The 26,642-nt window shown below is 50.4% G+C and overlaps 2 protein-coding genes across 4 annotated transcripts in view; one reads left to right on the top strand and one right to left on the bottom strand.

Moving 5' to 3' along the window:
* The window catches only part of GARS1 (glycyl-tRNA synthetase 1), a 42,263-nt gene extending 40,956 nt beyond the window's left edge, over positions 1-1,307 (top strand). Inside the window, exon 17 of the mRNA XM_070468121.1 lies at positions 1,010-1,307. Coding sequence (XP_070324222.1) covers positions 1,010-1,135 — 126 coding nt within the window. The 3' untranslated portion in view covers positions 1,136-1,307. The remainder of the gene's footprint in view (positions 1-1,009) is intronic.
* Positions 1,308-13,174: 11,867 nt separating this feature from the next.
* CRHR2 (corticotropin releasing hormone receptor 2) overlaps positions 13,175-26,642 on the bottom strand; it is a 44,878-nt gene continuing 31,410 nt past the window's right edge. For all 3 annotated transcript variants that reach the window (XM_020892500.2, XM_070468144.1, XM_070468141.1), the window contains 9 exons: positions 26,478-26,587; positions 26,022-26,139; positions 24,011-24,164; positions 23,427-23,487; positions 21,925-21,997; positions 16,687-16,772; positions 16,357-16,492; positions 15,913-15,954; positions 13,175-14,772 (listed from right to left, as the gene is read on the bottom strand). In XM_020892500.2, coding sequence (XP_020748159.2) covers positions 14,632-14,772; positions 15,913-15,954; positions 16,357-16,492; positions 16,687-16,772; positions 21,925-21,997; positions 23,427-23,487; positions 24,011-24,164; positions 26,022-26,139; positions 26,478-26,587 — 921 coding nt within the window. In that variant the 3' untranslated portion in view covers positions 13,175-14,631. The remainder of the gene's footprint in view (positions 14,773-15,912; positions 15,955-16,356; positions 16,493-16,686; positions 16,773-21,924; positions 21,998-23,426; positions 23,488-24,010; positions 24,165-26,021; positions 26,140-26,477; positions 26,588-26,642) is intronic.

The following is a 26,642-nucleotide window of genomic DNA, read 5'->3' on the forward strand; positions in this document are numbered from 1 at the left end:
GTAATATGGAAAACAGAAGTGAAAGACTGCTTTTTCCCAAGGGAATTTTCAGTCTACTATAGAGGTCACAGATTTCTGGCTCTTCTTTTTACAGTACCAGATCTGGCTACTCTGAACCTATATTCCTGTCAGGCAGGGGCTTCTCAGAGTGTGGTCCCTGGACCAGCAGCATCTGCATCACCTGGGAACTTGTTAGGGAAGAGAAATCTCCACCCCAGACCTGCTAAGTCAGAAACTGGGATGGAGCTGGGGTTTGGAGGGAGAGAGAGGGCGGGCAGAACTGTTGTAACAAGCCCGCCAGGGACTTGCCTGGCAGCCCAGTGGTGAAGACCCTGCACTTCCAATGCAGGGGTGCAGGCTTGATCCCTGGTCAGAAAGCTCAGATCCCACATGCCTCACGGCCAAAACACCAAAAACAGAAAACAGCAATAACATTATAACAGATTCAATAAAAACATTAAAAATGGTCCACATCAAAAAAAAAAAATCTTTAAAAAAGGAAGCAAGCCTCCCAGATGATCCCTATGGTTGGTCACTCAGGTTTGAGAACCCCTGCTGTGTGGTGGCCACCGTTGGTTCTGGCTGATGATCAGCTGGCCCCTTCCTTAGGGGCTCTCCAGTTTCCTGTCTCCCTTCACTCCTGTTACTATCTGACCATGGTTCTAAGAGTTGAATTTAATACATATGAAGTAACTTCAGGTAGCCTGGAGGTTTGGAATGACTAGGAAAGGCTCTGTGGGGAATTGGGGATGCCCAGGGGAGCTGGCAGGGCTTCTGGGGTGGAGGAAGAGCAGGACCCCAGCCTGGGAGGGAGGCAAGCATAACTAGGTAAAGAGGCTTCAGTGGGAGTTACTTAGAAACACACCGTAGGGACCAGTTTTTGGAGGGATCCTGTCACTGTGTAGACACGGACTCGACTATGTTGTTTCCTGAGTGCAGGGTGAATCCTTTTTTTTGACAGCCTAATCCAGTTGGTTGATTCTGGGACTTCTCTTTTCTTTTACCCCAGGTCTCTGAACTGCCCAGTGTTGTCCGCGATCTGGCCAATGGCAGCATCATGTGGGCGGATGTGGAGGCCAGATATCCTGTCTTTGAAGGTCAAGAAACTGGGAAAAAAGAAGCAATCGAAGAATGAGAGCAGTTTTGGCAACTTTTGACCATTTGTTCTAATAAAAGAATAACTCTTATCATGTCCACTTTGTAAAAAAAAAAAAGCAGCATCTCAGTTCCTCCCCAGGACTACATTTTATCCTCAGTGGCTGCCTGATCTTACTCCCACGATTAAAGTTGAAGGAATTCTGAACAGATTTGTAACCTACATGCTCTTGTTTCTGCTACTTTTCCTACCTTGGGGAGACACCCATGACTTAACGTGAAACAGTGAATACACCTTACACTTGACTTTATTCATAAGACCGTAAAATTTACTTAAACAAACTGGTGACGTTTAGTGTATTTACAGAGTTGTGCAACGGCCATACCACCATCCAGTTTTAGAACATTTCCATCCTCCTAAAAGAAATCTCTTGGGGCGTTCCAGCCCCAGGCAGCCACTTACCTGTTTTCTGTCTCTGTGGATTTGCCTTTTCTGCTCTCTTTTTCTGAGGCGATGCATTGTGCTGAAGAGGCAGCAGTCTCTTGAGTACGGGACTGGCTTCTGGGAGGTGTGGAGGTGTGGAGGAGGCTGCAGAAGCAGTGGGGAAGGAAGAGACTTGCTGGGGTGGGGGTCAGGGCTGCTAACCCCAATACCCTGATGACGCTGTGCTCTTCAGAGTGTCCAGGAGGGGTGTGTCGACAGAAACCATCTATTTAAACTCTAAGGCGGGCTTGTACTTGGCTTCCCAGATAGCCCTGGAAATTGCTGAACTCCTGATGCTAGAGGAACCCCACCTGCCGTGTCTTGACTTAGCACTTCTCAACCGTCGCAGTGTCTTGATTTTAGCCTAGTAGTTTTTGGCTCAGCTTTTGAGGGGCTTCACCTCTATGATGTTTTTTGTATAGAGTCAGAACACATTTGTTCATTTGTTAGGAAACAATTCAAGTATGTGAGCTTGACCAGCTCTTTATTTGCTGCGTTAAGACTGTCTAGCCTCCCATCATCCTCTCAGACAGTAGAAGGGAGGGGATGTGCCATATCCAGAATGTTTTCCTTGTCTGGAGAATGAAGAGCAATTGAAGAATTCCACTGGGATTCTCTCATCTTTATCTCTTCTCCAATGGTGCCTACCACAGTGCTGCACACAGTAGGTAGTCAGTAAATAGACTTTGCATGAGTCTTGATTTTGAACAAACCCCTGGGGAAGAAATCATTTCACTGATGCTTATGTCTCTTCTAACCTATTCTTTTTAAAGTATTCATTATTAAATGAGAAGCAACTAGCTTTTAAATAAACTGAGTTTTTATTTTCTAAGGATTTTTTTCACCCCTTATAGCTCTTAACTTGGTGTGTATTTTAGCATTCTCACATTGGGGCTGGGACAGGGGTGTAGGGGGGCAGTTGTCTTTACTAAACATTTATTTAACTTTTCACAGTGAGCACCTCCCTAGTCAATCACCACAACCTCAGGCATTAAGAACTCCTTAATAGGAAAAATAAACATGTAGATTTATCTACTTTGGATCATAAAAGGATTGGAACCAAAGCTCTCTTCACTTTTCATTGGCAAACACATTTGTCATGACTTAGATGGTGGATGTGAATTCTACAAGCCCTGCTTTCTCTGGTCTTTCTTCTAGGTGCAATGCACAATTTCTCCCCATAGAGCCCCTACTGCCTGTATAGTGATTGATTACCTGTGTGGGGAAGCTGGGTCAATAGCCGATGGTTCTATCTGTCATATGCTTGCTTTTAAGCAGGCAGGGGAAGAGCTGTTTTCTAAAGAGGCTCTACACACCAAAGACTTGTGTGTGTATAACTCCTCTCTTCTGTTCAAGTCCAATGTGTAAGCCAGGGACTTTCTGACTTGATGTGCTATGCAGTCCATTATTATTAATGCATTTGTATCAAACTGTGAGCTATCTCGGGAGCTGGCTAAGTAGCACTGTCCCAGAAGTCACACCTGTTCTCCATTCTTCTCAAAAATAGGAAGAAGGGTGACAATCTAACTGATTTCCATGGAATGTACATTAAGAAAACAGTAGTTTCTTAAAAACTTAGGTTGAATTCAGGATGTTCAGACAAGTATGAGTTATGTCTAGAAAGGTGGTTGGTGCCTGAATTCTGCAGGAGTCCAGAACCTTAATACTGCTTAATGGCACATAATAGTAAAATACTGAATATAGAGTGTACCAGAATTCATTGTGAAGTCATATAAATAAATGATCCTACTAGTCAGGTGAGATGGTACTAGACATGTTAGATGTTCAAAGGTCTTTGTGATAACAATTTGAAAAATTATTTTGTCAAATCCCTTGATAGGTTCATTCTAGACCCTTATTTATTAATCCCTTAACCAATATAAACTTGGGCTAATGATAGTGACTGTCTTACCCAGTGGAGTCTATTCACGAGAGAACCAAATAAACCAAAAATAAATCCAAATTATCTCTGGATGCAGCTGCACTTAAATTAACCTCCTATCACTGGAGATAACTATTAATCTGCATCTCTTGGGTGGGGCTAGGATGAAGAGGTTCAGATAGCATCAATCATGTTACACAGCCTTGCACCAGCATCTTTGCTGACAGTCCGACTATGTGTAAGGCAGGTTTTGTTTGCTCGGCATTTGTTCACCCCAAAGAAGTTTAGTTGAAGATTCAGCATGTGGATGGATGAATAAGTTTGTTGTGCCTCAAAATTTGCCTGTCTCTTCAATAAATCTTGGTTATTGGGCTGCGTCTAGGCAGTAATTGTGTTAGGATCATGTGGAAAGGATTAATGGCTCTTCTGGAAATTGGGTTATTATTTGGGAGCGTTACCAGAAAATGCCTGAGAGCTGTAGCCTATGGCCCTGCCCTCTTGCCAGGAGATTTTCTGGTGCTGGTGACTTCTGTTCTCCCAGTTGCGATGGTATACCTTTCTTGCATGATTAAGGATACATCTTTTTAAACCTTTTGCAGCAGTGAAAGAGTTAGGACAGTAGTTCTCAACCCTGCCTGCACACTGGAATCACTGGAACTTTGAAAAATGCTCATGTATATGCACCATTCAAACCAATTTACTGAGTTTTGAAGTTCAGACAGCAAAATTTCAAAAGCCCCTTAGGAAAACCTCTGCTAAAACAGATACTTCAGCTCAAGCCATAAAAAAGGCTGAGCCCTGCCCCCTCCCGCCCCACTCCAGAGTGGGGAAGCATCTTCTGAACAAAATTTTTACTGACAACAGGTTAAAAGTTGTCATTAAACATACCAAAATTTCCAGAAAAGATGAATTTAGCAGGCATTGTTTTATGTTCTTCTGAACAAAATTTTTACTGACCACAGGTTAAAAGTTGTCATTAAAAATACCAAAGTTTCCAGAAAAGATGAATTTAGCAGGAATTGTTTTATGTTGCTCCGGTGAGATGTCAGTAAACGTGCTGTCATGAACCCTCCACGGCTCATATCCAGCTTCCCTTGTCCAGTGTTGCAGGTTCAGGCCTCTCCTCTGCCCGATATCCCTTCAGGACTTCAGTGGTTGGAGCTCACTGTTTCCAGGGAGAATGGTACGTTTGCTGTGTGCCTATCACGTGCCAGGCTCTATTCTAAGAGAGGTCCTTTGTGTTCTCTTTTCACCCTTACAGTAATTTAAATATTACTGTCCTTTAAAAAAGAAGAAAGAGTGAAAGTGTTAGATGCTCATTCATGTCTGACCCTTTGGAACCCCATGAACGGTAGACCACCAGGGTCCTTAGTCCATGGGATTCTCCAGGCAAGAATACAGGAGTGGGTTCCCATTTCCTTCTCCAGGGGATCTTCCCGACCCAGGGATCGAACCCAGGTCTCCTGTATTGCAGGTGGATTCTTTAGCATCTGAGCACTCAGTTACTTAGTAACACAGTTCCGAACAGTCTGTTGCTGTTGGGAGATGCTTACTTGTATATAACCCTGGCCCTACAGCTCAGGACCTTTCCTTCTTGTCCCACACTTTGGAGTTTGTGAATGCAGATTCTTAGCCAGGTTAGGAAGTCTAGCCTTCTCAGCCATGACTTAACTTCATGAGAAGCTGTGCCTGTAGCTATCTCTTTGAGGAGGGTGTTGCCAGCACTAGAGATGACGATGAGGGAAGGAAGAGGCAGGAAAACTCACGGGCTCAGTGGTAGACTACAGCATTGATATTTTCTGTCTCCACAAACCCATTTCTGTCCTCAACCATCAGTTTTGCTTAATACTCTATCAAGCTCAAATTTTCCTCTACTCCGCCTCCGCCCATCTCTTTCTCTTTCTCTCCCCCTTGCTCATCTTTCTACTTTAATCTCTTGTCCACTGGTCAACATTTGCCCATTTGGGGTATTTACCACAAAACACAATTCTTACTTAGCATCAGGAGATTCACAGCTCTCCTGTGTACCTCAATATGTAGATTTACCAAAACCATTTGGACATCATCTGCACAGCCATTTAAGACTCTTTGCCCAGGTTAGGACGTGTGTCAGATCTGGGCCATCGGTCCAGCAGCTAGAGCACAAAGTAGGCATAGCTGTCTGCTGTCCGGGGCTGTGAGGAGGGCTGAGAGAGTTATTACGCAGGAAACATGAGAGGCTCTAGCTTAAAGAGCGGAGAGCTGTCACCTGAATCACTCAGTCCTTTTTCTGCTCTCCTTGAGAATTCATTTCCTTTTCTGAAACCTGATTTAACAGAATGATTTCAGATTTTAGTAAGTCGGTCCATAAACGACTAAGTAAAACTTTCTCCTTTACTCCTCGGGGTCACCAGCAGAGGTGGCTGAGTGGGAGGCATCTGTCCTTGGCCTGACTTCTCTGTGCTGGTTGATACTTGGGTTCAGAATCTGTGACCATTCTCGTTTTCCTGCTCAATGTCATTTCCTGCTGGTGAGATATTATCACAGTAAAGCATTGACTCTGGAGGCAGACTTGTCCACAGGTAAATGGACTCAGACACGCAGGCAGTGTTGTGGTGGGCAATGTGTCTAACCTAGAGCTGACAGTCCTTTACTACTAAAGAAGCTATGTCCTCATTTGGAAAGAAATAAGAAGAAAAAAATCGTCCATCAGCAGAACTTTAGGCAGAAGAACCTGTCTTGGGCCTAGGGGGTTGGGGGTAGGGTATGGTGTGGTTCTTGTGTTAATTGAAAAAAGGTTGATTTCTTATTTTCAAAATCTGAATCCACTCCAACTTGGCTAGAGAGAAGACTGCAGAACTACTGCTGTGAATGCTAGATGGAGAAATCTAGTCCTGGGTCACGTGCTGTTGGATTTTCAGAGAAGGGGGCCTGTTCACATGAGCAAATGTGCACTGGCTGTCTGCCCTTGTGGGAGCCCAGACTCTGTGGATTGTGTGTGTTGGGGGACAGGGACAATGTAGTCAAGGTGAGCCCTAAGGGATCCCTCAAAGGGGCTGTCATTGCTTTTGTTTCTTGTAGTGTTTTCCCTACTTTTGCACCACTGTGCACTTTCTTGGCCATAGGAAATGCTGGACTGCTTGCTCTCCTTAAAGGGTTTCCCTTTGAGAGTATGTATTTATAAGAAACTTGTATCCAGTGAGACAATTAGACAAGCAGGTGTGGGGCTGGGGAACTGAGCAATGGACTGCAGTTTTCCCAGGTGACTTTATTTCAGGACCCGTGATCTTGCTGAATGAGGGTGGGTGTAGCTGTGAGTTTTGTGCCGGAAGCCAAGTCAAGTGTACTCTGGTCCTGACTCTGAGAATCTAACAATGACAGCCTTTCTCTAACCCTCATACTTCCATCCCAGGCCACAGTCTGAACCTGAACCTCATGGAAGTTTCAGGAGCTTGCGACTGGGACAAGAGAGCCCTTCCTCTTTGGGAGCCAATGCTTTCTACCCTCCTCTTTCAACTTTAAGGACTTGGCGCAGACATGAGCCCCAGGAGCGTTTTTCCAGGCAGTGTCTACATTTGCTGGGTCTTAAAACTCAATCACCAACAATTAGTGCAGAAGCAGTTATGCTAACTGAAACAATTTAGACTAATTGAAACCTTTTTTGGCTCATCAAAATCCACTGTTCTGCATCTGAGGATGAGTTAATTGATAGTGAGATTAAGCACGATGAGATTATGGGAAAGAAAAAAAAAAGCACTGACAAGCTTTTAAAAATCTTTATGAACATTCATTTTAAAACTGAGGCCAGATCTTCTATCTTGCTAAAAAGAATTCTGAAGCAGGCTTGCGCTGGTCCACTGATCCACTCCATTAATCTGTCCTCTGGGTTAGTAACAATGGATGCCAGCCTTGACTTCTCTTTCTCATCCATGCCACATCGAGGACATCAAATCCACCTTCACTAGATTTTCAGAATCGAGCCACCACCCTGGTCCAAGGCACCAGGCCATCTCCCACCTGGTCTACTGGGCTCTTACATGAACTCTTTGCTGTACCTGTACCCCATCACAATCTATTTACACCCGGTAGTCAGAGTGGTCCCATTCACTCTAAAAACTCAGTGGCTTTTCTTCTCACTAAAGAATAACACCTGCGTGAAGCCCCTCTCCCCTCTCCCCAGCAAGGACACTTACATACACAGCCCACTGTCTTGTTGCCCCAGCACATCTAGAAGCAGTTCCTTGGCCCTCGCTGCTCATCTGCCTGCAGTGCTTTTCATCTCAACCCTCACATCTTCTCCCTCACCTCCTTCAAGACCTTGTTCAGTCGTCACCCCCATGAACCCTCCCTCAGCCATTTCACCTACAGTTTCAACACTGAGCAACACCCTGCCTCCCTCCTCAGAACATCAGATCCATACACATGTCATACTCTCCTCCTTGTTCTCCTTTTCTCTTTCGTGGTTAACACTCGATAATATACTTTGCTTCTTTGTCTGTTTAATTTTCAGTGTCCCCATTGGAATATAAACTTTATCAACTACAAATTGCACTTGCTTCTACAAGGATTAGATCACGTGCTGCTGCAGCTGCTGGTTTTCAACACCCCCTGAAGGAATTCAGGGGAGACAGCAGAAATGAGGCACACCCTGGGGAGAACTGGCAGGACAAGTCTTCAGATAGTTAGATGTTCTCAGGAGCCAGTTTTAAGAGCCCAATTCTTGTATCTCCTCATATCTAGAAAAGCACTAAAATCCCTCATGGTGATGTCTGTTCCTTGTGATTAGCAGTAACCTTCATGTGACTTGCAGAAACTTCTGCAAAAAATATGTGCCTGATTGCATGTGCTCCCCCTTCACCAAAATCACATATATACTGACCTTCCTCTTTGAAGCAGTTTCTAAGAGCTATCTCCTGGGCTGTAGTCCATTTTGCCCTAAATAAAACTTGACTCACAACTGTCACATTGTGCACTTTTTTAAGTCAACAATTTCATGAGGACAAGAATTTGAATCTGCCTCATTTAAGTCTATATCCTCTGTTGTGCCCAGAGAAGTGCCTAGCATTCAGTAGGTGCTCAAGAAATATTTGAATGACTTCTGAAAGCATCTTCTCCAGGGCAGCTGCCACATTCAGTATTTTGGTGTAAAAACTGGCTTACTCCGAAATGACTAGCCCAGAAATACATATATAACTTAAGTCTCAGCTTTAATTACATTACTACTGTAACATTACTTTGCCGACAAAGGTCCATCTAATCAAAGCTATGGTTTTTCCAGTAGTCATGTATGGATGTGAGAGTTGGACCATAAAGAAAGCTGAGCGCCAAAGAATTGATGCTTTTGAACTGTGGCGTTGGAGAAGACTCTTGAGAGTCCCTTGGACTGCAAGGAGATCAAACCAGTCCATCCTAAAGGAAATCAGTCCTGAATATTCGTTGGAAGGACTGATGCTGAAGCTGAAGTTCCAATACTTTGGCCACCTGATGTGAAGAACTGACTCACTGGAAAAGACCTGATGCTGGGTAAGATTGAAGGCAGGAGGAGAAGGGATGATGACAGAGGATGAGATGGTTGGATGGCATCACTGACTCAATGAACATGAGTTTGAGCAAGCTCCAGGAGTTGGTGACGGACAGGGAAGCCTGACCTGCTGCAGTCTGTGGGGTCGCAAAGAGTCTGACATGACTGAATGATTGAACTAACTGACTGACTGACTCAGCTTAAAACACGCATCTTTCCCACACTGCAAAAACCCTGAAGCCTCCGAGTAGATCTTACCAAGGGTGGTGGTGGTTTAGTCGTTAAGTTGTGTCCGACTCTTGTGACCCCATGAGCTGTAGCCTGCCAGGCTCCTCTGTCCATGGGATTTTCCAGACAAGAATATTGGAGTGGGTTGCCATTTCCCTCTCCAGGGGATCTTCCTGACCCAGGAATCGAACCTGGGTCTCCTGCATTGCAGGCAGATTCTTTACCAACTGAGCTATGAGGGAAGCCCCTTACCAAGGGACTAAAATTGTGTAAATTCAGTGGTTTTCAGATTCATCCTTTTGGAATCCTTAGTTCAAATGAAATCTCTCTTGAAACCCTGACATTTCCCTGGGTAATGACAATTCAGGGCTGGGGCAGACAAGGCCCTGCCCTCACACCCTTAATGACCCAACCTGACACCAAGGAGGGGCCTGTGATTGAGGAGCTGCCCACTGCCTGAAGAGGCCGGCACAGTGGGGAGATACAGCCAAGAATAGCCGTGTATGCTGGTGGCTCCCAGGGCCCTTCTATGTGAGGATGGCTGTTAGAAGTGTGAATTTCCACTCTCCATATTTTGGGAGGTCTGGAGTGGGCTCAGAAACCTGTGTGACTTTAAGTGCCCTTGTGCTTCTAACCCACACCATCAACGCAGGGAATTCTTTTTTAGCTAAATTGTGCATGCTGCTGTGTGTGTATGCTCAGTCATGTCTGACTTTGCGACCCTATGGACTGTAGCCCACTAGGCTTCTCTGTCCATGGGATTCTCCAGGCAAGAGCCCTGGAATGGGTTGCCATTTCCCATTCCAAGGGAATCTTTCCCCACCCAGGGATTTAACCTATGTCTCCTGAGTCTCTTATATTGGCAGGTGGATTATTTACCACTGAACCACCTAGGAAACCCACTAGCTAAATTAGAGCATTGTAATTTTATCCTGAGGTCAGGGGCTTTTAAACTTGGATCCATGGTTCCTGTGAGCATTTGTAGAGACATGCACTATTGAATACACTATATGTTTGTGTGTTATACATTTGTAATTTTTCTAGGGAAAAGAATCCATCACATTTCCAAGGAAGGACTTTCTTCTCATTCCTTCAGATGCAGACTTTAACATTCAAGTCTGCATGTTGATGGTGCAAGGAGAGCCCAGAATCTGTCAGGTAGAGGAAAGAGCTGGGTCTGGAGATCCAGGGCTGGGAAAGTTCATTTGCTCAGGAACTAGTGACACAGACCCCATAGTGCACCCTTTGGAAAACCCTGAAAGGACGAGGTACTTGGGCTGAGCTGAAAGAATAAGAAAGTGAGGAGGCAGCTGCAGGGTTGCTTGCGGGCCTGCCACTAATCTTCCCCAGAGAACAGGAGGCCGGAACTGGAGGAGGCAGGGAGAAGTGACAGGTCTTTGAATTTCTCTGCCTGCGTGGGCAAAGGAGCCTCCATGGGGATCCATGATCCAGACTGTTAATCGCTGTCAGGCCTCCAGGAACCAGAGGGGGCCTTACTCAGTGCCCTGCAGAGCTAATTAAGAATCACAATTAATTACTTTGTTTTATTCACCACAGAGGCTCAACGCTGATTATCTTCCGGAGTTAGATTAGCACCTCCCTCCTCGCCCCCCTCGTGGGTCTGTCAAAGCAGATATCCAGACTGGACTTGGACTCAGCCTCAGAGGGTTCCTTCTCCTCGGGTTCTCTTTTCAAAGTGCAGTGGTTAACACTTGGAAGTTTCTGTACATCTGGCTCTCATTCATTTATCCAAGCAGCATTGTGACTCCTACCATGTACTCAGACAAACGTGATGCAGAGCACCAGTGCTGCTTCCTGATTTTACCCTTTGTACTGTTTGGGAGCTGTTTCTTCTCAACTAGATTTTGAGTTTCTTGCAATGGGAAGCTTGTCTAATTTATTGTGTTGCTTCCACACTGGGTACACAGTGGTGCTCACTAAATGAGGAATGACTGGCTGATGAACAGGTGTGCGTCCAGTGTCTGGGTCCTCCTCTGCACACCCCTAGCTGTTTCTCTGTCCACCTGGGCCTCCCTTTGTGGCCTCAGGAGTGTCTGCCTCCATGCCTGTGAGCTTCTGTGTGTTCCAGCTCTGTGTAAGTCCACCTGCTGGTACTCCATGTCTGCATCTTATCTCCACCTGAAGTCCCTTTTCTGTTGTTCGGCTAGTTGCTGTCCTCCACTGGAAACCAGGGGTCTGGAGGCTTCTAAACAGACCCTCCCAGGAGGGAAATGTCAGACCTGCCTTTCACTTGCCACCATCACCTGCCACGATTGCTGGCATATGTGTCATTACTGGCTCATACCCCAGGAGGCACTCTGTGACCTCACTGTGATGATGAGCCAGGAGGTGGCAGCCATGCTGGGGATAGGGCTCTGCCTGTGGTCTCTGACAGGCAGGAGAGCCAGAAGCCTGGTGTGAGGACTGCCATTGTGGTCTCAAGTCTTTCCTAGCTTTATAAATCGGGGAGGTGAAAGGGTTAAACAGGAGTGCCTAAGGGCACAGGGGTCTGGAAACTTGCCTGCTCAAAATGTGAGCCTGCTAATGAGGCTGCTTTCCAGGAAGGCCAGCAGACAAGGGGCTGTCTACACTAAAGTAGATGCTAAAAAGGATGGGCTTGGCTGCGAGGAACAGGGGCTGAACGAAGTTAATGAGCGGGGGACCCAGAGACGGGGCCTAATGGCTCTGGTGGCATTTCAAGTCAGAGCTCACTGGAGCCGTGACCAGGAGCCCCGGTAATGAGGGGCTGCAGGGTCAGCACAGGACCGCAGAGGGGCCTCTCCAAACTGCCGAGGGAGCTGAGTCAAACGGTCCCTCTGGCTGACCTTGCTGCACAAGTGTTAGCGACTCCGGGGGCGCTCCAGGGCAGGCCCTCCAGGGAGCAGGCTGGCGGGATAATGAGCGGCTGGGGCATGGCACTGTGCATCTGCAGCTGCCCGAGTTCTCCGCGCTGCTCTTACGAACACTCAGCTCCTCCAGCAGCAGGGCTCTCCAAGTGGCCTCTTGGGCCTGAGTCATTTGCTGCTCCTTGCTCTGCGAGGGCCCACGATGGAAGCAGCCATCGTGTCACCTCTGAGGGCGCAGGGAGACTTTCCAAGACCTCCCTCTGCACCTGGGAGTCAGGGCCCCCCACCTCTCTCTACTGCACACGTGTGAAGCAGAGCGTCCCCCTCCTACCTCTCATTCGAGCACCTCCCGGGGCTTAACCCCACCCCTCCCAGCCCCAGCGCCGGAGGAAGTCCAGGTGCTCTGGGTGAACCACCCAAAAAGCATATTCTCCACACAGCAAAGCCCTTGACAAGTTTGAGGTTGTTCATTTCATTTTTCGCAGCCTCATTTAGAGGACTTAATCATGTGGCCAGCTGACAGATCACCTTTGATGATAAATCACTGTGCAATTTTTGGCACACATGTCAAAAAGAGTTCAGAGAATTGGGTGACATCTATTATACTTATTTGTGTGAAAGGCTTCTCAGCATCTAGAGCTATAAAAATGGAAGAAAATAAAGAGGCTGGATCCTGATGCATCCACAGATTCACAAATAATTTCTTATTTGTTTCACTAAGATGTGTTTTCAATATTTTCCTTTCTAGGTTCAGCAATTACTTATAAAAAATTTTAGACATCTATATTGTTTCAATCACTTGTATATTATATTTTATGTTAAAAATCAGTTGTAATAACTCAATCTAGAAGACTTTTTTTAAAAAAAACCCTTAGAATGTTTTGTCATAGGAAGTTATTTCAATTCTAATTTCTAAATATTTATTTGTGGCAGAGAAGTATGATAAGGTGAGAAATAAACTTTCAACCATAAAAAATGCTGCATTACTAAGAAATACTGTAGGGGGAATGGGATGAAAGTACAAGTTTCAAGAGAAAAGGAACATCCTAAAATTTCCAGTTGTTAAGGAAGAGCAGGTTGCATTTTTTTTTTTTTAATAGATGAGAGTATTAAATCACCACTGTTTGGATTTCAGATGATGTATTGTAAAGTATTGTGGTAGTTTTATTTTAAAATGTAAATATTTACCAAATGCCAAAAATCACATTCTTCACAAGTTTTAAAATTCATGTGAAAAATATTAGATGCCAACTTAAAAATGTGCAAGATGAGATACATAATGTTAAAAATATGGGGGGGGAGCGGTGTACCAAGAGCAAAAGCTCTTTCAAACCCCAGCCTGATGGCTCTTTCTGCTCTTTGACTCCCACCCTCTCCTGGAGGGAAGGGCAGATGGAGGCCAAGAGGGAGCCAGCCGTGGTCATTACCCATGGAGACGGCAGGGGCCAGCTCTATACCTCGCTCAAGACTCCAGAACAGGAAACAAGAACAGGCTGCAGCCTGCTGGGATGAACCTCTCCTTCATGCTGAATTAAACTGCCTTCACGTTAGCAGGAAGGGCAGACACTGGCCTGGGTGAACACAAGGGACAGACCCACAGGCATTGGTGGAGAGGGGCCCCAGGCCAGGGCGAGAGTCTCTGCAAATGAGGGTGGGCCCGGCCCACCACCCTTGGCCCACAGCACCCCTTCCCCTGAGGGGAGGCTGCGTTTCCACAACAGCATGGTTTATTTTTCAGATAGCACAGATGTTTCTGAAGGGGAGACTGAAGCCCAGCCTCAGGTGGGGGCTGAGGGATTAGTTCCAGTCACCAGAGTCGAACTTTGGTTTCTGCTCTTTCTACCCTACTCCTTCTCCCAACTCACCCCCCAGACTTCTCCTCCCGTTTCGTCCTGTACTGCGTATCTGGTTGGTCTGAGTCTGTGCCATCCTGGCAGCATCTTCCTCCTCACCTGCCCCTCCCCCAGGCTCTGAATCTGTGGACCAGGATGAGAAGACGCCCCTCAGGAAAGGAGGCAGCACATCCTTCTAAGAGCCCGAGGGGCAGGAGGATAGGGGCAAGGGTGGGGGGTAGGTGAGGCTTCCCTAGGTTGTGAGTCCCTGGGATGAAGCCAGCGGAATTCATCTCTTCAGCTGCTGTGCCTCCCTCCAACTGCAGGGGGCGCAACTGAACGCAGAGGCAGAAGGCTTGGACGGGCCAGCCATCACCCTGCAGCTGGTGGGAAGACCCTTAGCTGTGAGTGGGGGCAGAGGAGCCCCTGGTCTGTCATGAAAGCCCTTCCTGGCTCTGGGCCTCAGTTCTTCGTCTTATAACAGGGTGACAGTAAGGATCCAGCCGGAGGCTGGTGTGGGCAATGCCTGAAGATCTGTGACCTGCTTGTCTCTGGGGGTTCCTGTGACTTCTCAGCTCGGCTCCCTCTCGCACTGAGACTTGGGGCCCTGCCGGCCCTGGTTCCTGAGACCCCCCCTTGTGCTTCCCTTCTCTCTGCCCCCACCAGGGCCTGCATGGCTGGAAGAACCCAGAGAAAGGTGCTGGAGGAAAATGGGGATGCTGTTCTGGTGGTCAAGTGATGGGCGAGATGGGGGCACTCAGAGGTCATACAGCGGCCGTCTGCTTGATGCTGTGGAAGCTGATCCGCGTGGGCGATGTGGGGATGGACATGGCCCGGGCCACGGGGACTCGGAGGGAGTGATGGTCCTGCCAGCGGTGCCACCTCTTCCTCACAGCTGAGCGTACCTGCAGGGGAGGGGGAGGACGATCCTGAGGTCCCAGCCAGTCCTCTCCCCTGCCCCCTGCCTCTTGCTGGGCCGTCACGGGAGGCTGAGGTGACCCACCTGACTGCCACCCTCACACCCAGGGACAGGCTGGTTCCAAAAGCAGGGCCCTTTGCATGCCCCCTGCAGTCCTGATCTTCTCTATGCCCCTGCAAGACATGCCCTGCTTACCCCAGCATGCGGCGGAGATGAAGCACTACTCATTTTAAGACCTGACTGTCACTGGTGCCACTATTCTCACCTGCATTGCAATGAAAGAATTTCCTGCAAATTGGATCATGTCCCCCACATGCTGGCCTGCCACATGGCTAAAGAGAATAAATGCTCCACAAGCATTCACTGTTGGCTTGCTTTAGTGGCTCCTTCTCTCTCTGCCCTCTAGCAGCCCATGCTGGTGTCCACTGTGGACTCTCCTACCTGGGGTCTGCTTTAACTGACAGAGACCACAGCATGCAGACTCCACTATCAACCTGTGCACAGGCAGGTAAAGGGGCCTCAGGATGTCACTGGCATTCCTCTGGGGTGCGTGGAAACTCTCGAGCCCTGGGAGGGTATCTGCTTTCTGCCCCAGTGCCCACTATGGGTCCTCACTCACCAGAGGCCTGAGTGAGCCTCTCTCCTGCAAGTCTGCTCTGCTAGGGTTCCGGGCTTCGTAAAGTCCACCAGGTTTCACTGGAGCCTGGCTCCCTGAAACCACCTGGAGGCCTGTTGTCCCTGAAGCAGTAGGGAGATGGGAAAGGATGCGCTGGTGTCTTTCTGCTCCCTGGTCCATAAAAGCCTGGATGCACAGCTCACACCTCACTCCTGGAAAGTGCTCTCCTGTCATCACCCACGTGCTGGCTTCCCTCTCCCATGAGCCTCTGTGGCCTGGGCTCCTGCCCACCCAGCTTTTCGGGTGCATTGTGGAGAGCTGGTGTATTGTTTCCGCCTGCAGAGTTGACCTTCTAAACTGGTTGGAGTCCCTGAGCCAGGTTCCTGTCTCCCCAAAGTTGAGTGGTTTCTCTGGCCCTCCCTTTTCCAGAGTCAGGGACTCCCCTCAAATTGCCCTGGAGGGAGGTCTGAGGACCTCAAAGCCCAGGCCTCCCTGGGACAGGCGTCGTACCTCTCCATTGAAGAAGCAGTAGAAGACAGACACAAAGAAACCCTGGGAAGGAAGAGGGAGAGGTCAGTGACCTGCTGGGGGAGCCGCTCTGCCTGGGGGGTGGGGGTTGGAGCAGGGATGGGATGGCTGGGGGAACACTCTGACTTGGCACCCCGGAGGTTCAGAACTGGGTGGGCACCCCCATCATGGAGCAGGTTTACCAGGGTTCACTGTGAGCCACAGGGTGCCATAAGTCCTTGGAGCAGGTAGGCGCAGGCAAGGGTGACCCTGATCCAGTCGGGGGTGGGCCCACCTGACCCTGGGTGTGCACACACTTGTACTTCAGTGTGTATGAAGTGAACCCCGTGGGCGCCAGCCCCATTGAAGTGCTCTGTGAGGGCAGGGGTGCCTGAGCAATGCAGGGCAGTGAAGCTCACTGCAGCCCCATCCCTCCATGCGACCCACCTGGAATGACTGCAGGAAGGAGTTGAAATAGATGAACACAATCTGCGACAGCTCGTCCTCCCCAGGGTTGACGAAAAAGAGCATGTAGGTGATGCCCAGAAGGGGCAGGAGAACCAGGGTGGCCTTCACCGCTTTCCTGGGGGGGCGGAAAAGGTAACAAGACCCATCTGAGCCCACACTGCAGGTGGGTCCTCACTGGCTGGTGCTTCTTCTGGGAGCCTGAGGGAGGCCCCCAGGTGAAACTCAGAGGGTCCTGCCCAGAGGCCAGGGGATGGCCCAGATGGCCTCCTCATTCCTTCCCTGCTGAGGGTCGAGGCACCCATCACTTACCTGTACTGGATCGTCTCTGATGTGGTGGATGCTCGTAACTTTGTCATTAGAATCCTGACAATGTTGAACAGAAATACAAAGTTGATCTGGAGGGAGAAGGGCAGGGAGGCAAAAAGAAAGAGCCGTGAGGTGGGGACGAGCTGAGAGATGGACTTCTCCCCTGCAATCCCCTGAAAATCCATGTCCCATGCACACTCCCGTTCCACCTGTTACCCCAGCACCTGCGTGGGGTCCCAAGGCCTCTGCTCCTCCCTCCTAAGGGCAGGTAGATACCCCATTTGCTCAGTCCCCTCACCTGAGGGTTCCAAAGCCTGCTTCTCCACCCGCAGGCCCAAGGGAGGGAACACAGACTTGGAGGGAGTGTTCACTCCTTCCTAAGGCACAGCTCCTCAGAGTCCCCAAATCCGTGCCCTCCCCAGGGATGCCAAAGGAACCGACGGCCCTGGTTGGCCCTCCTCCCACACTGCCCTGCTGCAGGGACCCCAAGTGTCAACTGAGGGGCTCCTAGAGGCCCCCTGGACAGAGGATGGCCCTGCCCTGGTGGCACGGACCCAGCCAGATGGAGCAATAAATGACTTAGTTGCTGGGAGGAGTGATCAATCTCTCACCATTCATTTTTAGAGGAAAACTCTAAAATATTCACAGACACCTCTGAGGCCCTGGGGATGAACAGGCCCCTGGGCTGAGACTCCGAGGCTCCTGGAAGGGCCTCATTTCTCTTGAGTCTGAGCCTTCTCTCAGCATCGGAGCCTGCCACACCCAGCCTCTCCCCAGGACCTGCCCGTGTGGCCTCTGGAGGCAGCTTCAGGCTGTGTGGTCTCTCTAGGCGTGCAAGTGTTGGCCTGTCTGTGTGCCTGTGTGCTGCCTTCTCAATGCTCCATGTGGGTCTGTGCTCTGTGCTGGGACGTTTGCCTGGGAGCGTGCTCATGTGTGAGTGTGTATCTGGGGACGCGGACATGCCTGTGTCTCTCTTCATCCATCTCCAAGGACAAGGAGACAAGAAAGTGAGCACTGTAGGCCTGACACCCTAGGAGTCTCTCCCAGGAAAGAGGAAGATACATATTAGCCCAGGGGTGTCTGCTGGGTCATGCGTCTACACACGTCTGAGTATGTGTGCGCACACACACACACACACACACCCCTCCTGTCCCGGGCCTGAGACTCTGTCATTTCTGAAGTCTTCTAAGTTCTGGACCCCAGACAGGGAGTTTGGGGACACAGACATCCCTGTGGCCTCTGGATCACCCCTAAGCTTGAGGATGCTCCAGAGACCTGGGGTGGGGGTGGGGGGTCCCTCCTCAGTCACAGGCCTGCTGCTCTTGAACCACAGTGGTAAAGCCTGGTGAACCCAGGGTGAGGGGTGGTGGAAGCGTTCAGCCAGGGTTGCCATGGCCTAATGTACCTTGCTTCCTCTTAAGGCTCATGTAATCTCTAGATCCTGGGTTTCTGGTATATTCTTCTGGATCATGAGGTCATTTGGACACATAGGTAGATCCTAATTTTCTCATACAAGTGATACAAAACACTTGACCTTTTCTGATTCTTCCTAACTTCTCTGAGAATAGAGGTTATTGGAATCAAAATATAGTCTCATTTCTACCATATTTCCCTGCATTTTAAACCTTATTCAATAATCATCCATAAACCCTCTAAGCAATTCAATTATCCACTTGCTTTTATCCATCATTCCTTTAATCCATCCATCCAAATATTACTCGACCATCCTTTTATTAACTTCTCTAGCCACCTACCCACTTATTTAATGTGTGACATTCATCTACCCATCCATCCAACCATCCATCCATCCCTCTAAATATCTATTCAACATTCTACTCATCAATTTATCTACCCTCTCACTCACTTAACAGATAACATACACAGATTCACTAACCACCTACCCACCCACCCATCCACCCAATATAAGCAGTTGCTGAGCACCTTTGAGTTATGGGGCCCCTTCTGTGAGGCAAGAGTAGGACAGGGGCTGGTGTGGAGAATCTGGGAGACAAGGCCTTATCCCCTCTCCTTACACCAGGCAGGAGTTGGTGACACTGTCCCCACCCCATCTCAGCCTGGTCTGTGCAGCCCCAAAGTCACTCTTTCCTTTTGAGCTTGGCTCCCAGCCTCCCCATTTACAACATCTCCTCCACTTCATTTAACTGCAGGCACCTTCCTCCTTTCCCCAGGGAGGTGCTGACACCACCCTCCCCCCAACTTCCCAAACCTTCCCTGTCTGCGCATGTGCAGAGGCAGGCGGGGAGGGAGAAGGCCTGGCATCTCCTCCTTCTTGGCTTCAGAGGTGATTCCTCCTGTCCTTTAAACCCAGGCCAGGAGGGGAAGCCCCAGCCCTTGAGGGTGTCCTCTGCATCCCTTCAGTTCTGGGTATTGGGGTGCTGCCATCACATCTCTGCTCCCTCTTCCCACCTCTCCCAGCCTCAGCTTCTTATCATGCACATTCACTGGCTCAAGCAACATAGCCAGCCTGCTAGTCTTGCCTGGATCTATAGTGTCTCAGAGGCCCAGGTCCTGAGTCCAGCTATAGACAGCGCCCTATCTGGGCCATGGAGAAAGCCCAGATGATTCACATCCCTGACCACAAGGCTGCTGGACACACCACGGTTCTTCAACTAGAGTATGCACATCAAAGGTGCTTATTCCAAATACAGATCCTAGACCCACCTCAGAGATTCCCAGTGGCAGATGAGGGCCCTGGAATCTGCATTTGGAACAGGGAAGCTGAGATGCTGCTGAGGAAGACACCATCCATGGAACAAAGAGCCGAGTCTTTCACCAGACAGACCTCACGTGCCATCCACCATTCACCTATAGCTGCAGGGGGCAGTTCCCAGGTTGGGGCTTTCTCTGGTGCCAGGGGAGCTAGCTTGGCCAGAAAACAGAGAGGGGCCTGTAAACGTGGGGATTCCAGGCCCCCAGGGCATCGACCACTGATGGGACATGAAATGTGTGGGTAAGGAACCTGGCTTCCCAACCGAGGGTCAGTTCTGAGACTTCTTAGACCCGAGGAAGCCTGCTCATCGGTTCACCTTCGCTGGCTTCCTTCCTTGTCTTCTACTTTCACTCTCATTCTGCTTCCGGGGACCACCTCCCACATGAACACACATGGCTCTAACTTCAGCTATTCCAACTAGCATCTGCGTGGCCTTGGGCAAACTGCTTAGATAACCTTTCTGAGCTTCTGCTTCCTTGCCGGTCTAGCAGGGATTGCCACGGAGCCTGTCTGGGAAGGTCGGCTCACGTTCAAACACTCATGCAGAGCACTGAGCTTGTGCTCTTCCCACGCTGACAACAGTGACAACAGCCTCCTGCAAACCCAACCAAGCCAACTCACTTCCCAGAACCCAGAAACGAGTATGGGTCTCTCAGACAGCTGTGAGCAGGGGTGGCAGGATCACCGAGCTCGCATCCAATGGAAAGGACAACAAGACGTGGTGGGTGATCTGCCCCTTAAGTCTCAGCTCAGCTAGCTATTAGTGGTAACCTTGTATAGTCATTTCATCTCTCAGGTTCTTCATCTGTGAAACGGGAGCATTATCCATATCTCCAGGCTTCAAGGGTGTGAGGACTGGAAATGAAGATACAGCTTCTACAGGGTTGAACTTAGAACTTGGAAGCCCTGTCCATGTACATAGCAGTGTGTGGGCTGGGTCCACAGGGAAAGACAAGGCCCTTGGTGAGGGTGGAACCGAAGAAGGGAGCATGGACAGGAGGCGGGAGTTGGGTCTTGGCATCAGGCCTTCCTGGCCTCTCTGGTGGCTCAGAAGGTAAAGAATCTGCCTGCTAATGCAGGAGACCGGGGTTCATTCCCTGGGTCAGGAAGATTCCCCTGCAGAAGGTGTAACAACCCACCCCAGTATTCTTGCCTGGAGAATTCCACGGGCAGAGGAGCCTGGCAGGCTACAGTCCACGGGGTGGCAAAGTCTGACACGACTGAATGACTAACACACACACACACACTGGGCCTTCCAAGACTGTCCCCCTTCTCTGTGCATGTCCTCACTGCTCTCCAACATCTTTGCAGAGGGGGCTCGCACCCCACCCAGGTCAGCCTTCCTTGGCTGGTTCTCAGGCTCATCAGAAGCCTTCTCCCTCCAGAATGGGCTCTCAGCTGCTGGTGGGGAAGGGATGGGTCTCAGGGGGTTTCCATTCACACGGTGGAGCAGGTGGGGATCAGTGACTCATTGCAGCTGGGGATCCAAGGACAATGATCCCCCCAACTGACTGCTGACAACGATTGGCTTCCATCTCTGAAATGAATGGAGCCCTGATGGTAGAGTTTCAGGCAGTGGGTAAAAAACCTTCTTAGTCATATTTATCAAGGACGCTCCAAAGAAGGGGTCAAATGAATCCTGGAGGAAGTGACAAAAGGGTGGAGAGTAAGGAGATAAAAAGAGATAAACAGTCATTGTCTCTAAGGTAGACCATTAGGCACCTGCTGTGTGCAAGAGGGGGATGACCATTCCCTCTCAAGCTTCCCACAGGAAGTGAGTGGCCCTTTAAAGAAGCTGGTACATACAGGAGCCTGAAATTACTAAGCCTGAAATAAGTCTTACGTAAATGCCAATTTCTTATGGGGCTTTTTGTACGTTTCTTTTTTTTTTAATGTATGATATATAATGGGTTCATTTTTTTTGCAGAATGTAGCCTCTACTTAAACTCTACCTTAATTAAAGCTCGCTGTGGTTTAGAGACATGGCTGCAATTATATCTTAGATGTGAATACTTTTGGCAAAGGGTGGGGAGCTGGGTAAGGAACAATTGCTCATTATGCTTTGTTTCATTTGGTCCCACTGCTCCAGGCTGGGGGCGGTGGGCTGAACCTTGGACGAGGTCTCTGCGGGTGGAGGGAGAGGTAGGTCTGGGCTGAACCAAATCCTGTAGACCCTTCTCTTGCCACCAGTTGCCCCCTCTTCCCCCGCCTGGCTGTCTCAACACTGAACCTGGCAAGGGGATGTCAGATGTCAGAGAGACTAGAAATCTGCCAGTCAGACCCACACTCTGCCCAGAGAAAGAACCCAAGGGCCAGAGAGGGGAACAGGGCTGCAGCAGGGTGTAGAGTGTTGGGAAAGAGAGAACAGAGAGCCAAGCAGTGTGGTACTGTGTACAGAGTGGGGGGGGGGGGGGCTGCTCCAGGCCACATCCTTCCCTAGCATCTCTGTGGTGGGTCCTCCGCAGTCCTCCGGGTGCCCAGCCCCATCCCAGTTCCCACTGAGGACCTACCAGGAGCACGAGGATGATGGGGCCCTGGTAGATGTAGTCCACCAGGTCACCAGGCTCCTTGCCAAACCAGCACCTGCAGAGATGGGGTGGCTGTAAGTGGCCTGCTGAACCAGAGCCTGGGACCATTGCAGCCTTGAAGCCAGGGTCCTCTGCCTTGATCCTTTCTGAGACCCCATCTCCATGGCTGCTCCTCCCCCTAAAGCCTGGATGGACCACCCCAGACCCACTGACCTCCTTGGGTCACTCCTGAGCTGCCTTTTGCCCTACATGGAGGGTCTGGTCTCCTCAGGTAGACTGAGGGAGGGTCTGGGTCTCCTCCTCACTCCCCCGCCCCCATCCCAGTCTGCTGGGCCCAGGCCTGGACCCACAAGAGGCTCATGAATGGCGAGCTGGGCTCCCCCTCGCTGGCCCAAAGCCCAACCACCTGCACGACCTGTTCCCGCATTGCTGGGAACACGCCTCTCCTGTGCCAGGCACTTAGCCACACAAAGCCGCACGTGCGGAGGCGGGAGCCTTCTCCTGGTGCATCCCAGGCCTCATTCACTCAGGGGAGGAAGCCTGCTTCTACACTGGTTGGCTATTCCCTGGGGATGCCAGGAATGGAGAAGCTTCAGGGCCTGGGGTCAGGATTAGCCCAGGACCCAGTTTGGCTCTGTCAGCAACTCTTATTGGACCTCAGAAAGGGCCCCACAGACTTGAAGAAGTTCTATGTCTTCCACAACCTTGGAGGCCATCCAGTGCACACTGCCTAGGTGTGTGCCCTCACTGCTGCCCTCCTAGCACAGGGATTTTTTCCCTTTGCTTAAATGCCCCCATGACGGGAAGCTCACTACCTCTCAAGGCAGCCCTCTCACTCTAGGACAGCCTTTATTGCTAGGAGCCTGGAACCTACCCCATCACTGCCCCCACCCCTAAACCTCATCTGTTGTCTCTAGCCTGGGAGACGGCGAGAAGATCTGAGCATCGAGACTGACGCTCCTTGCCCTCTCTTCTCTCAGCGGGTGGCTCCTGACTTCCCCGCTGTTCCTTGGCTGCTCTGTTGCCGCGATCTGTGCTGAGGCTATTTCAAAGTCTCTGGTGCAGAGGGTCCCAGCATGGAACACTGTACCCGAGGCAGAGACTGGGGTGCAGAGTAAAACAAGCGTCCACTGGCCTGACCCGGGGCATCTGTGAGTGGCTCAATGCCACAATCCTGGATGTGCTCTGGCCTGAAACCTGGGAGTCCTTGGCCTCCTCCATATGGCCCAGGCCAGGCTCGCCAGACCCAACTCCAGGAGGAGGCCTTACCAAAGGTCAAGAGGGTCATGCATTGGATGCCTAAAGGAACCATGATTCCTAACTCAATTCCACTAAGTTGACTTGACATCTATCACATGAGTACCTCTGGGTTCCGGGGAAAGAGTTTCAATTTTAAAACAATGGAAAAGTGAATCTGTCCTGGCTTGGCTGCAGGTCCAACCCCATGGTCTGGCCAGAGCCCACGGCTGGCCAGTCCTACTTACTGTTCATTCTCGTAGTAGAGTTTGCCAATGGCCCAGGCAATGATGATGGGGCAGGGGACGCCTGAAAGAAGGACAGACAAAGCTGCAGTGGACAGAGAGATGGTCAGGAGACCCTCTTGTAGAGCACAGAGTATGGGGACCACAAAGGGCTAGGACATTGTTTCCAATCATTCAACTGCAGGCCATCTAGGACCTTGGGGGGCCCTGTTCCTAGACCCCTGCCACACCCCTCCCCCACTCTCAGCTATCCCCTCCAAGCAGGTCAGAGAGATGAGGGGATAGTGTGATTTTCTGTGATTTTTTGATAGAGCAGTGAGCTGGCCAGCTTCTCTTTTGAGGTGAGAGACAAAGGTCTTTGGATCAGCCATTCCAAGCAAGAAGAGGAGGACCATTTGTGGACTGTCCTCTTGGAGGGACTATTTGCTTCTCCCTCGTCCACTTGGAGGAGAGTGGCTGCCTTCTCAACTATCCTGGGGATGGTAGGCGGCAACATGGTCCCGTCCTTGGACCCAAGATGAAAGGAGGTGACCCGGTCAGCAGAATCCTCTCCCCACTAGACCCTGCAGGCCCCCCGGGACCCTCACACCATCCAATGAAGAGGAAGAGCCATTTGCGCAGGCGCTCGGTGGAATAGGTCATGACAATGGCTGTGTGCAGGTAGCAGCCCTCTACGAACATCCAGAAGAAGTTTGTCACCACGAAGTAGTTGAAGATGGTGGTGATGCAGCGGCACCAGACCTGCATGGGGCAGGCAGCAGTCAGCAGCTGCCTGGAGCCAAGGCCCAGTGCGCAGCTCGGGTGCTGACAGAGCGGAGTCATCTGCGTTAGGTCATGGACACAAACACTCTCGAATCTCATTCTGGGAAGCTTCATCCTTCATCATTTCTCTTTCAGTTTTTCAGATTAAGGGGTCAGGCTCCCTGACACCAGGGTGTCTGACTTCTCCCTGGTGATTTCTAATCTCCTTTTTCATAAAAGAAAGTGGGAGTCTGGCTCTGAGCTTTCTGCAGGGAGAGGCTAGAACTGAACCGTACTGCTGTGTATCACTGTCATTTTCTCCAGCATGTGTGTTGGGTCAGTAGCCCAGTAATGTACGACTCAGTTCACAGCAAATCAGCCTGGTTTCCATTTAGGGACAGACTATGAAATTTCATGCAGAAAAAAATTAGTGAGTCAATTTAAAGACTGCTACTGAAACAGTACAGGGTCTGTGAAGGTAACCACAGCTCTGGAGGTGATCCTCCCAGATTCCTAAGTTTAGGAAATTCTGGGCTTAACGTGATCGCTGTTGTCTCTGGAGCTGGGGCCTCACTAACACTGGGGCCTCTGGCAAGTGGCCATACCTCTCTGAACCTCAGTGCGTTGTAGAGAAAAAGATAATGCCATCCTACAGGCTGGCTCCAGGAGATGGAGGTGGCAAAGGCAGGCACCACAAAATGAATGCCATTGCCAAGTGTGTTCCCAGTTAAGGGGAATTTGTCCTTGTCCCTCTGAGCAGGGTTACTACCTCTCCCTCAGAGGACAAGCCTGCCCAGAGCCAACGCGGGCCACGGCCAGGTCCGGCTTCAGGCCAGACCTCTTCTCAATGGACCCTCCCTGCCATCTTTCCTAGGGATTTGTCCCCAGGGCACCCTCAGAGCTGAGGACATGGGCAATGGCGGTCAGAGGAGCCCTGCCATGGGAATGGACTGTGGACGGCTCAGCCCCCTCTGTCAGGCTCTAATAGCTGTCAGAGCATCAGCTGAGCTGACCTCAGCCTCTGTGGCTTCCCCCCATGATCCCAGCCCTGATCTTGGGCTCCATGTGGCCATCTGTCTTTATTCTGAGAAAGTCCTGCTGAGGAGGGACTCCTAAGATCTGCTCCTCCAAATCCTGCTTCCCCCACCCCCCCAGGTTAACAATGCCTTGTCAATACAAGCCAACAGTGGGCTGCATGACACCCCAAACTGACTGAATTCTGTTGATGCTGAGGCAAGGCTCGATGAGGGGCCAAGTCAAAAGGCAAACCAGGCTGGGTGTGTGCTAGGACTAGCCATCCAAAGACAACGTATTGAGCAGTCTCTAATAGTGGACAAAAGAGCTCTGTGCATGGCTCCATTCTAGGCTCTGGTTTCACAACCTGGACGCAGTACAACAGCAGTTGACACAAATCCAGAGCGGGCAGCTAACGTGCTGTTCTGCTCAATGTCCTGATGGCCCAGCTGCAGAGGCATCATAACAATGTCATCTAACCTCTCTGAGCCTCGGTTTCCATGTCTGGAAAATTCCATGTAGGAAAATTCCTACAACTCTCTAATTGGAATCAAGTGAGCTAAAGCTCAATAGAGGTTAATTTCAGCCCCCTTTCCTCTAAGGGATCTTCGGGAGGTACTAAATGCACAAGACAGGGAGTGGAACAGGATAAACCAAAGTCTGGGGTCTGGTCTGAGCTGCTCTCAAGATCCCACCTGGAGCCCCATTCCCCCACCCCCGGCTCTGGAGGGACAACGATGGGGTAGAGGTGAGCTCAGGCTCAGGTCCGCATGTGAAGATGGGGTGAGAGAGGTGGGAGCCCCCAGAGCCCCCCAGGCCCAGCCCCAAACCTCCACCCACAACCTCGTTGCTCTCATGCACTTCGTGGTCGATGAGCTGTAGCAGGAACCACATGACATTCCGCAGGATAAAGGTGGTGATGAGATTCCAGTGAATCACGTTCCGGAGACAGCGAATGCTCCTGTGTGAGACCCAGGATAGCTGTCAGCCGGGATAGGCTGCACCTGGGCTCAGAGCTCAGCTGGGGCAGGGGACAGGGGTCAGCTGGGCCTGTGCCCCTCCCTCTGACCCGAGGTGAGGGAGAGACTTAGCCTGGGATGAAGGCAAGACAGTCTTCCAGGGCCAGCACCCCTTTTGCACTCTGCATGCCTGCTAGTGGTCAGTGCTCTGGCACCTCCCCAAGCCCCTTTTGTCCACTGGCCCCAGGGTCGCCGGAGTGGACGTGAGAATGTCTGGGATGGGTGAAGGAGATGCCATGGGGGGGAAGGCGGAGAAAAAGCAGGGGTGGGGTGGACTCACCGCAGGGCCAGGAAAAGCAGGAAGGCACCTACGAGGGCTGCCACGGACACGCAGTGGCCCAGGTAGTTGACGATGAGTGCAATGCGGTAGTGCAGGTCATACTTCCTCTGCTGGACAGACAGACAGACACACAGGCAGCTGGAGGCCTGGGGCACGTGGGTTCTC

The sequence above is a fragment of the Odocoileus virginianus genome, chromosome 1 (assembly GCF_023699985.2).
Source record: "Odocoileus virginianus isolate 20LAN1187 ecotype Illinois chromosome 1, Ovbor_1.2, whole genome shotgun sequence".
Taxonomy (NCBI): Eukaryota; Metazoa; Chordata; class Mammalia; order Artiodactyla; family Cervidae; genus Odocoileus; species Odocoileus virginianus.